Source organism: Astatotilapia calliptera, chromosome 10 (genome assembly GCF_964374335.1).
Source record: "Astatotilapia calliptera chromosome 10, fAstCal68.1, whole genome shotgun sequence".
Lineage (NCBI taxonomy): Eukaryota > Metazoa > Chordata > Actinopteri > Cichliformes > Cichlidae > Astatotilapia > Astatotilapia calliptera.
The window spans coordinates 15,140,274-15,151,375 of record NC_137431.1 but is presented as its reverse complement, the minus strand read 5'-3'; the positions used below and the strand labels follow the sequence as shown (position 1 = coordinate 15,151,375).

General features: G+C 43.2%; 2 protein-coding genes across 2 annotated transcripts; both read right to left on the bottom strand.

Moving 5' to 3' along the window:
* Positions 1 to 431: 431 nt before the first annotated feature.
* LOC113030556 (uncharacterized) lies at positions 432 to 5,217 on the bottom strand. Its single transcript, XM_026182098.2, has one exon. It carries the CDS (start codon positions 4,550 to 4,552, stop codon positions 1,421 to 1,423), a length of 3,132 nt encoding a protein of 1,043 aa, XP_026037883.2. The 5' UTR covers positions 4,553 to 5,217; the 3' UTR covers positions 432 to 1,420.
* Positions 5,218 to 6,664: 1,447 nt separating this feature from the next.
* LOC113030636 (organic solute transporter subunit alpha-like) lies at positions 6,665 to 10,719 on the bottom strand. Its single transcript, XM_026182250.2, has 8 exons — positions 10,644 to 10,719; positions 10,394 to 10,545; positions 10,132 to 10,205; positions 8,707 to 8,865; positions 8,442 to 8,553; positions 8,180 to 8,326; positions 7,048 to 7,153; positions 6,665 to 6,937 (listed from the first exon to the last, which is right to left on the bottom strand). The coding sequence occupies exons 1-8, from the start codon at positions 10,714 to 10,716 to the stop codon at positions 6,783 to 6,785; spliced, it is 978 nt and encodes a 325-aa protein (XP_026038035.1). The 5' UTR covers positions 10,717 to 10,719; the 3' UTR covers positions 6,665 to 6,782.
* Between the last annotated feature and the right edge of the window lie 383 nt (positions 10,720 to 11,102).

Here is an 11,102-nt window from a genome sequence, read left to right as displayed (position 1 = left end):
TGTCCATTAGGTATGTTTTTACACTAAGAATAGCAATGACACACATTCCCAGACCCTTTTCCCTTTGATAATAAGGTAGGCTATGCATGTTAAGCGTTTTCCCTCGCAGCTGATTGGCCTGGCTCAGCTGGCATTCATGTGCTCACTATTCAGGTCAGTGAGCTTGGAGTGTGGATGACGCTGGAATGATGTGTCTGTGAGGACAAGCTGAGACTTGGCTGCATGTAAGATGGTGAAGATCAGTCAGGGAAAATATATAATATTACTCCTTCTCTTTGCTCTGATTCTTAGCCTTTACTTATATTTCAGATTTACATGTTCCTTCCATATAATCCGAGTTATTTGCAGGCATGTGTTCGTATCTCCCCATGTTAAAACTACAACAGTATGAAAAACGGTGTGCAGTTCACAACTTAGACAGATCCCACATGTTAGGTACTCATATTGTTTTATTGATTAAATAGGAAACAGGACAACATAGATGAGTCTCTACACAGAGATGCTGTTCTCATCCGAGTATAACTGGGACATGAATAAAGATGTGCCAGTTCATGAGCTGGAGATCTCATCCCACCATCCTTTCTGTCCACAATGCCATTTTTAATGGCTGCTCTCCACTGTCAATTTCATTGCGAGGAGTAATTTCCACTCTTTCAAACCACAGCCCCTCCCATAGTTCACAGTGAGATCTGAGTATGTTACATATGAGCAGGTGGACACACGGGCGCTGTACAGTTCAACATATTGTGCAAAAGCTTCATGGCATGTTTTTTTTCTGCTACATACATCCAGAGAAAGGTGTGGAATGTAAAATTTGGTTGTTGCATTTATCTATAGAGCTCCTGCGGTTCATCTCCTGGCATAAATAAAAGGTAAAGGGATTGGTTATTATCAAAGAGACTTGCTGAAAAGAAAGACAAAAAAGACTTGAAGGTTCCTACAAAAAGTGGGAGTAACAAAAGTTAAAAGTACTGTAGAAAAGACTGAAAAAATTCTGACAGTCTGTAGGAAAAGCACCCTCAAAAAGGCACTCGCCCATGTTGTGTGAAAGGGTGTGTGTGTGTGTGAGAGAGAGAGAGACAGACTGTGTTCCTATGACCTTTTATCTCGCTCATCCTTTGTTACCGATGCTGCTTTGTGTTCAGGTGTGACCCCGAACCTTTCCTGAGTGCATGTCTAGGGTGGCTCAGCACCAAAGAGCCGGGCTTGTTGCTTCAGCTGCCCACGGGGATGTTTTGTGCTTGAGTGCTGTCAGTTTCCTTGACTCTGTTCTTGTTGCTTATGAAGTAGTGAAGCCAAGAGATGACAGAAAGACCAGCCAGGATTTACAGTATAGAATGCAAAGTTTAAAAAATCGTGATGTTGGAAAAAAGTTGCAGTCAGAGCAGTAATCTGCAGTCGACTGATTCAATCCACTGTCTTATTTCCTTATCTGGGCGCTGCCACCTGTGGCTGCAGGTTTAGTACCAGCTCTGCGGACAGGAACCTTGGACACGGGTATCTTAGTGCGAGGGGGTTCTTTAGTCTGAGGGACTTGGGAGGCAGAGTGAGTCTGTGCACCGTGCTTCACGGGGATCTTTGAATCACGCGCTGAACTGGTGAGAACTTTCTGGTGTTGGGGGTGCTGACTGTCCTCCTGGGTGTGTTTTGAGGTGGCTTCTGCAGCACTGATTTTATCTTTGTTTCCTGCATCATGTGAGTTAAAATGGGGTCTTTCTTCTTCTAGCACGGGTGTGGGCGGATTTCTGTTTGATTCCTCATCAGCATGTTGCTGGCTGTCCCGGACAGGTAGCCTGCCCACTCTGCTTCCTCCCACGACAGGGATTTTGCTCAGCCCTGATGCTTTGGCTTGTGTTCTCTTTTCTCTGGGGGGCTCTTGGAGGCTTGTTCGCGACTCCTTATGTGGTTCTTCGGTTTTACACGGTGCAGTCTTCACACCCTCCCCATTTGTGCCATTTGGACTAGCCAATTGGCTATCCACTGTTGCTAGTCCACTTCCACTAGACTTAGCAGAGGCTGGAGCTTCACTTGGCTGAGGTTTAGGGGTAGGAGGAAGAGAAGTGACAGGGCAAGGAGCACCAGGAGGTACAGGGTGGGCTTTTGGCTGAGAAACTGGAATCTGACCAGAAGTAGAAAGTGGTTTGGCTACAGAAATTGGGGCAGGAGAGTCAGAAGATACAGAAACTGGGATTTTAGCCAGGGCAGGTGGGGGTTTTGATTGAAAAACCTCCTGTTGGGCTGGAGCAGATGGATCTTTACATGCAGATGCTGGGATTTGAACAGGGGTGGGAGGGGGTTTGGATTGAGGGACTTCTTTTTGAGCTGGAGCGGCCAGATCTTTATATACAGTAACTGGGGGCTGAGCTGGGGCAGGAGGGGTTTTAGATTGAGGACCCTCCATCTGAGCTGGAGCAGGCTGATCTTTACAGACAGAAAGTGGGACTTGAACAGGGGCAGGAGGGGTTTTAGATTGGGAAATTTGCGGTTGAGCAGGAGCAGGTTGATCTTTAGATAAAGAAACTGGAATATGACCCAGAGCAGTAGATGCTGTAGAAACTGCTGCATGAGTAGCAAGTGCTGGAATTGGTGCGAGAGTAGGGGGCGTTTTATCTAACAAGACCGAGGCAGAGGTGGGTTTAGTCGCAGGAGGAAGCTTAGCTGAAGAAACTGAAGCTGGAGTTGTTATAGATGCAGGGCTGGGTTGGGTTTTAGCTGTGGGAGGACAGATATCAGGAGCAGTTACATGTGAGGGAGGGCTTTTATTTTGTTCTGTGAGGGTGGAGGTGAGTGTAGGCTTGAAAAGGGCCCCAGATGCAGAGGCTGAGGTTGCAGCTGATGTGGGAGCTGCTGTTTTAGAGAGAGTACCCGGGTCAGGAGAAGATGGTTTTGTTGTAACTGTGCAGGCTGGTGATGCTGTCACTGGGGTTTTAGAGTCTACTGTAACTGAGATTAGAGAAGGTTTGCAGGAAGTGCTAATTGAATTTGACTTAGCAGGGGGAGGCTGGGAGATAGCAACAGGGATGGGTGGGCTGTGGGTTATTGATGAGGGTTTGGTGGAGACGGGGGGTGAAGTAGCTACAAGACTGGGTTTACTTACAGAAGTAGTAGTTTGAGGAGGCAGTACAGTCTGTGAAGCCAGTTTGCTAGCTGTAGAGGTAAGAACTGGACTAAATGAGGGAGCCTTTACTACAGAGGCTGGGGTGTTTGGAGGAGCTGTGGTTGCTGTAGAGATGGACATCACTGTAGATTTACTTGTAATCACAAAGGAAGACGTTGGAGCTGAAAGGTTTGTTGAAGTTACAGGAAACGCTAAGGGTTTTGTTGTAGTTGGCGCCAGAGCTGTGATGGTTTTAGCGCTGACAGAAGGCTCAGAGGCTGGAGTAGAGTCTGAGCTCAGTTTGACTGAGGGAGTTGTCAGAGTGGAAGATTTGGTGAAAGTTGTGGGGGTGGTGCTTGGCTTGGAAATGGGAGAAGAGGTTGTAGTTGCCTTCGACAGTGCAGTAAAGGGTTGGGGTGAAGTGGCAGTGGGGACGGCTACATGAGAAGGTTTTGCTGTGGAAGCAGTGCTGACTTTTGTGGGACTCAGCGGAGAGGAGATAGTGGGTTTGGAGAAGGGAGATGTGGATGTTGGCGTGACCTCAGTCACCACAGCGCTGATAGCACTGCTCGCTTTCCCCCACTCTGCTTCCACATCAGCCATGATGTCCCCACCCCCTGTGATGGAGTCAAAAGTCAGGAGAGACGAGATGTCCGCAAGCAACGAGCTCAGGCTGGTGTCCCCGGGCACCAGTGGTGGCTCATGGGTGGGCGACGGCGCTACATTTTCATGAGTTTTACTCACATTGCTTGTTGTTACCTGGGAAGTTGCAGTCTCTGGTGGGGATGGGGTTGCACTGTCCAGAGTTGTTGCACTCTTGACGTGCTCATGCCTCTCTGTTTCAGGGCTGTCCAGAGAGCGAGGCTGGGATTTGGGTGTGAGGGTGAGGTCCTCTTTGATGATTTCAACACTGTTGGCACGGGATGACATGAGGAGCGGACTAGGAGGGAGTTCCTCCTTCTCCTCTTTATCTTTCGATTTGAACTTAACATTTCCAAAGAGACCCTTCAGCCCACGACGCTGGCGACCCACTGGCTGGGACACGGTGTGGACTCGGCGGTCCCCCACTCCCCTCCTGCCACCCCTCAGCAGTGACAGGAAGCTGAGAGACTTGGCTGAGCTGGCTGAAGAAACTGAGTTGCGAGCAGGGGCGGCAGCCAGAACGCCATCTTCGCCGAGTTGCTCCTCCTCTGCCTGCTCCTTCTCTGCCTCGCTCACCTCCTGTCCCTTTTCCTTGTCCGGCTCCTGCTCAGAATCTGGCGCAGGACTCTCTGATAATCCATCTAGTGTTTTGCTCCTGTGAACAGGTGACTTGTTGTTTCCATCTCCTTTGCTTCGAATAGAAAAGATGTTACCTGGCTTGCGTTTGCCAAACAGCTTGAATCCTTTTCTGATTTTTCCACTTGGCTGCGATTCACAAGGTGGGGGGTCCATGTTCTCTGTTTGTACGTCCATCTTCTCTCTGCGTCCCCCTTTTTGTTTTTGTATCCTCCTGTCAGCTGCTGCAGATTTTATTCCCCAGCCAGTGATGGAGCATTTATATCCAGACCTTTTTCTCCGTGTGTAGCCTTGCGCTACCTCCTCTGCTCTCAGTGTTTCTTTATCACTTGTCCGTATCCCTCCCTCCGTCTTTCTTTCCCATCCAGCCCTTTCTCCTCTATTTCTCCCTCAAAAGCCCCTCCCCTTTGGCTCATTTTTGTCTGGCTGCCCTCCCTGGTTGCCATAGCAACTGAGGGGCTAAGCAGCTTTCGTCAGCAATGCAGAGCCAGGGGCTGTCATCAACCCACCCTGAACATAGCTTTCTCCTCCTCTCTTCCTGTCTGATGACTCTGTTTATATAAACAGCAAAGACAAATGCTCCATTAATAGGGCCACATTTTCAATTCTCAATGATCTGGCTTTATATAAAATGTCTCATCCAGATTAGGGCAGCGCTACCTCTACATGCAGCCTAATAATTGGTTTGTGCTGTGGATTTGCCTTAATTCTAAATAAACTGGCCTCATTTCAATCATCTGCATCACCGCAACTCTCACCAGTCTGTTAAATGTGTCATGAAGCTGTGATTTATGAATAGAAATTGACGTCTATTAATAATAATAAAGAGCAATAATCTTAGAATATAATTAGCATATTATTTGCCTTTCTTTTTCTTTTCATCTAATGTGTTGGATATGTGTTCAAAAAGCATATTTGTAACACCTTTTAGAAAACATTGAACCAACTGTAATCCTTTTTATTTTATTCATATTTTTTAGTGGTGGCTAATTTTTTAAGTTTTTTAAAATCCCACTGAAAACTCGGGCTTGTTGGTATGACCTTTTGAGCGTCTTGACAGAGTCACCACCAGATTTTTGAGATAGCGAGAAAAAGGGGGGCATTAAACTCTGTGAAGCAACTGCTAATTCAACATTTAAATCTGTGTGATGGCCCTGAGTTATATAGACCTGCATGCCTTTTCTAATTTGCAAATGATGTATATTTATGAGGGGGAACTTGTTATGTTTTAATTATCACCGGGTTAATGAATTTAGTTTGGGCGGGCAGAACTAGGGCGGCTCCTTGTGGCTGCTCGAGAAACAGCAGTAGAACGTACAGCAGCAAGTCTGAAAATAAAGCTGCTGTCTCATCCACATGCATTCTCTGGCCCGGATAAGTCTGTGTAAGTGGGTCAGCCTTCTTTGAAAAAATCTGGCTATTCTGAGCTGTGTTAAGATTCAGTGGGACGCTTAAAGATATATTCACTCAGGCTCACTCACTCAAAGGGAAGTATCTTAAATGCAGTGTTTGAAAAATTGTCATCGTCGTGAAAATGTCACTTAAATAGAGATGGTGTGACATCTGTTTTGCTCACAAGTACCTCTTTTCAAAGACAGTTTCATTAAAGTCTCTATTTTCTGCCTTAAGTCCTCAGTTTAGGTCTACGCAGACAGAAATGCAGAAATGAACTGAGTAATGCTTCAGCATTTATCTCCTTTGTTAAGCTAAAGGGGGAAAATAAACAAAAACATATGTCACTGTACACATCAAACACACGCAAACATTAGTTAACAAAATGAAAAAGTTGTTTTTATTCACTTCTCTCGAGGCCAATGTAAAACTCCCACCCTGTGCATTTGCCCCAGTGTGACAAAAAGCTCCAGTATTGTCTAAAAAAATGGTAAAACTTCTTTAAAAAAGAAACTGCATACAAAGATACACTGCATACATGTTTGCAGAGACTGATGACAAGAGAAGATTGATACTACTGACATTTCTTTATCATAAATGCGATATGAGGTGCATCTAATGGCCAAGAAAATGTCCTGCACAGCACTGTTTACATCTAATCATCTGCAAGAAACAACAATTCTACTATAAGTAATGTAAGTCAGTCAAATTAAGAGATTTTCCTTGTTGGTATTTCTGTCAGCATAACTTAAAACTTTCAGTACCCAGAATCTATCTATCTATTATCATGCATAAACATCAGAACTCAGAAAGAGATTGTACTTTTTCCATGGATATATGTCAAAGACAGGGCTGAAAGCAATGCAAAGGGTGCTTATGAATCCAGTAAAACGGAGGCATTTCTCTCTCCTTTCCTTAAATGAGGTAAAATGTTAGACTACTTTATGATCTCTTAACTTACATAATCATTTACATAGTTAAAGAGCAGTGATACACAGTGATTCACTGTCCTTTTTTAGACATCATGCTCCATGAGAGTAGCCTCTGGCAGTGCTGTGGTGTTCTCTTCACTGTCATGTGTCTCAACTGCCTCATATGTGCGGCGGTACAAAAACCGATTGACCAGGGTGATGATGAACATCTCCATGATCAGTATCTGCTGATTAAGCACTGCGGGACACACACACACACACACACACAAACAACAATAAATCAGTGTTGGGTAGTTTCATTTCACATCAGTTGTGCATATCTGAAAGGCGTTTAGAAATGTTTCTTACTGGTTCCACGGGCTTGAGAACTTAATGGAGGAGCACAGGCGATGTTTCCGTACAAGGCCACGATGTTAACGATCGATGTCTGCAGCTGGCTCAACACAAGTGTTAACTAAGGATAAAAACAATGTAACATTTACACAGTGGTCATGCTGATTGTGTAGCATGTCTACTAGGCTGATTTTCACTGAAAGTTGGTGGACAGGCTGGTGAAGCACAGGCAAAGGATAACTCCATTAAATCTTGGTGCATGTTCCAGTCATTTTCTTTAAATATACGATTTAGGTCATGGCTGTTGGTATTGCATTATTGGCTTTGGCATTTGCAAAATACTAAGTTCAGTTCAGTTTTACAGGGAGAAACGTCTGAACCAAAGTCAGGGAGAGGCAGCCGTCTGCCACGACTGTAAGGGAAAGAGTGGAAAGCAGAGGGCGATAGATCCAATGACACACATGGGAGAGAGCCAGATTTGAGAAATTATTACTAGTTAATTAACTGCAGTAGTGGTGTATGATCTACCCAAAAAACACCAGAGCCCCGTACTATGAAGCAAGTTCAGCATCCCCAGTGTAACTGTTCACCGAACCCTACATCAGCATTCAGGATAATTAGTCACGCAACGCTGGTTATGAGTTCAAGGGACGTTTAGGGAGCTGTTACACCATTTTCTGGAGAATGGATTGGTCATCAGGCAGTGATTTCATACCTGTTGATAGCTAATCTAGGACCTAAGCTGCTCTGAAGCCTTTTAGGTTCACGAGGTTGAGGTGATATACACAGGTAAGAAGTGAACCACCTTTGGAGTACGGAAAATCGAGGATTAACTCTGAAGTTATCCGAATAAGACAAACTCCCGCTTTGTAGTGCTGGTCTCTGAAGTTCAGTCAAATTTGTTGGTCACTTATGGGTTTTCTATGTTTTCACATTTTCAGCCTATCTGAGTTTTCACAATGTCAAAAGCATCCATGCTGGCATGGTATCCCTGTTCTCTGATAGAGGAAATTACCTTTTGATTTCTCTTCACAAATTGAGCGGATTAACTCATCACAAGAAAATTAGCTGTGTTAAGTCAGCTTCAGGAGTTACCCCCAACACATGTGAAGCACCTTAGCATCTGGTATTACAGCTGTTGACTCACTTGGTACATTGCATACTTTGGTATAATCCTGAGTGGGCGTAGATAGCGGTTCATGTTCATGAAGACAATGGCAACAGGCCAAAGGGAGATGATGGTTAGAACACCAACAAATAGGCTAATCCAAAGGGTTATACCATAGATTCCTAGCTGAAAAAAAAGAAACACACACACATTTATATGAATCTTATAGAAATATGTTTTAATTTAACGCACATCTATTTTAGTCCACTCAGATATGTAGAGAACCATTTCAAATACTTACATTAGTAGGATCATAGTTGCCATTGGTCCACAGTACTATAGACAGGACAGTGAACACCGTTTTCAGGATTGCATACTGAAGAGAGCCTAACTTCAGCAGGAATAACATTCGCCTGAACAAACCCAGTCCAGAGACAGACTAACATTACACATGTGTACCATGATAAGGTAATGTGCAGTCAATGCAGAATGACAGAATATATGATATGGAAATCTGACACAGGCTTGAGCTAGAGCCAGCGCAGTGATATGCAGACTCTCTTTACCTTGACATGGGGACGTCGGGTAAACATGGACAACAGCAGCAGCAGGGTCCTGTGCTGATCCAAAAGGGTTTACCAGAGAACTTCTCCAAAAAGGCATTGCTGCCACCCAACTCCTCAATCAACAGAAGCAAGATCTTGTAAATCACAACTGCAAAATAACTGTAAGGAAAGAGGTAACTCAACACACGTCTAAGATGTGCTGTTATGTATTGTTAATTATGCAAATCTCATAAAATATCAAATGAACGTAACCATCACAGGTAGAAAAATTCAAAAATGTATTTATAGTAGTGTGAAATGTGTGCCTGATCTAACCTGCTATGTTTGTGCAGGCAGCTAAAAATTCACAGTGGACAACTTGACTGAGACAAAGACCAGCTGTTAGAGCCACCAGCTTATAAGCTGCAAGTTGGTGGTTTGAGTCCCTGTTCAGATGTTGGCATCTGCTGACTGTTTTTGTACAGAATGCCTCACCAAAGTAAGCATTAGAAACAACTTGCATGATGGTAAATATAGATATAGATATATATGTTGATGCCAGGTTAATGCAAAGTATCCAAAAGTTCCATGCATCCAAATCCAGAAATTGAAGAAATCTGACCTGCATGGGAGGCCAAGCTTTTAATGTCCCAAACAAACATTAGCTACGTTTTTTCAATTAGCATAAATGCAACCACCAAGCCCTTTTGAAATAAGTAATAACTCAGCCACAGTAAAACAAACAAACAAAAAAGGATTAGGCTAATGGCTGTTTCTCAAGAGCAGGCTCACATCAGAAATGTGACGTATGGTGCTGCATGTTCATCTGGTCTGGATTTGTCCTGTTGCCTCAGGGACAGGACAGCTGGCTGTTTTTAATGCATATATAAATTCTGCATTATATCAAAGATTCTTTCAAGCTAATGTGAGGCAATCTGAAATTTAAACTAAAAGCTGGTCTTTCAACAGGATAAAAATCTTTGCACACTAATACATCGACTAGGGAACAGATTAAAAACCCCAAAAGAAAGCAAGTGGGAAAGCCAAGTCGCAGCTCAGATTTCAATCTAACTTCCATGGAAGAAAAAGTCTGATGGAGACTAATTATGCCAAACACTATCAACAAGTTTCCAGTAAAGAGTTTACTTACTTTTCCCAAGGATCACATTAGATCAGCAGATACTTTTGTTGAACTAATGCTTGAAAAAAGTGTTTTAAAATGTTCAATTTTTCATATTTATCTGTTGGTGCCATTTCAGAGTGGATCAAATGGCTCAATGGCGTTTTCTTTTTCTCTGTTATTTTGTGCAAAGTGTGAGTTTTGACCCATCATGTGTAATAATTCATTAAACTGTTAAACTGTAACAAAAAAAAAACAAAAAAAAAAAACAAAAACACTGACTACACTGGGAAATGTTTTGCAAGTGTAGTTAAAGGAAAACTCACCTGTTAGATGTCAGGTCTGTAATCATAAATGCCCTCGGGATCCACATAGCTAAGCATGACATGGTGGAAATGACCTGAAACGGTAAAATTGTTGTGTTTAAAAACATGCAGCTGCAACGCTTATAACGTTTGAAGACGTCTGTTAATGTACTGTGGCTTACTTTCTCCATTAACAAGTTGTTGAAACTTGTTAATGGTTGCAATCATATTTGTTTTACAATCAGTGGCATGTTATAAAACTTAAGCAGGCCTGAATACTCACTGGTGCTGCACCGTTTACCCAAATGACCAAGGTCTTCTTGGGGTAGGGTAGTTTTTTGTAAATATAGGCACACTGTTCCAGGTACACAAGCAGGGAGACACAGGACATCAAGGTGAGCATGAAGTACAGGCAATAGCCAAATGTATCTAGCTCTGATTAAAAAAGAACAATAGGAGACACATAGAAACAGCATGAATCAGACTTTCTTCAGGTTAAAATCTAAATGAATATAGTAGTGTGTATAACTTACGGTTGAGCATGTCAATAGCCAGCGGTCGACCCTTCAGACAAGCTGGATCAATGGTTCCATTTAGAGCTTCCATGGTAGGCAGACGCTTGTCTTAAAAAATAGACTAAAAATAGACTAACAAATATTAACAAGAGTAAAATTAAAAAAATATAAATAGTGTTGCAGTCATAAAAGTAAAACCTGCTTCCCCTTTACATTCCAGAGTCTTCAACACAGAGCTGAGTACCTAGCACTTAAGGGATTCTGAAGAAGTGAAGGTGGGATAAGAAGTGGCAGGCAACTTTATGAGAACGCATGAGCAACTGGTGATGCATTTATTCACAGGTTTAAGTGACTGTAATTAAAAAACACAAAGGTCAGAGTTTTAGTGAAAGGCTAAGATTCATTGTGCGTCAGGAAAAGTGAACTTTGGCAGGGTGTGTTATTTCCTTCTCAGTGCATAACGTGAGCTGTGAGCTA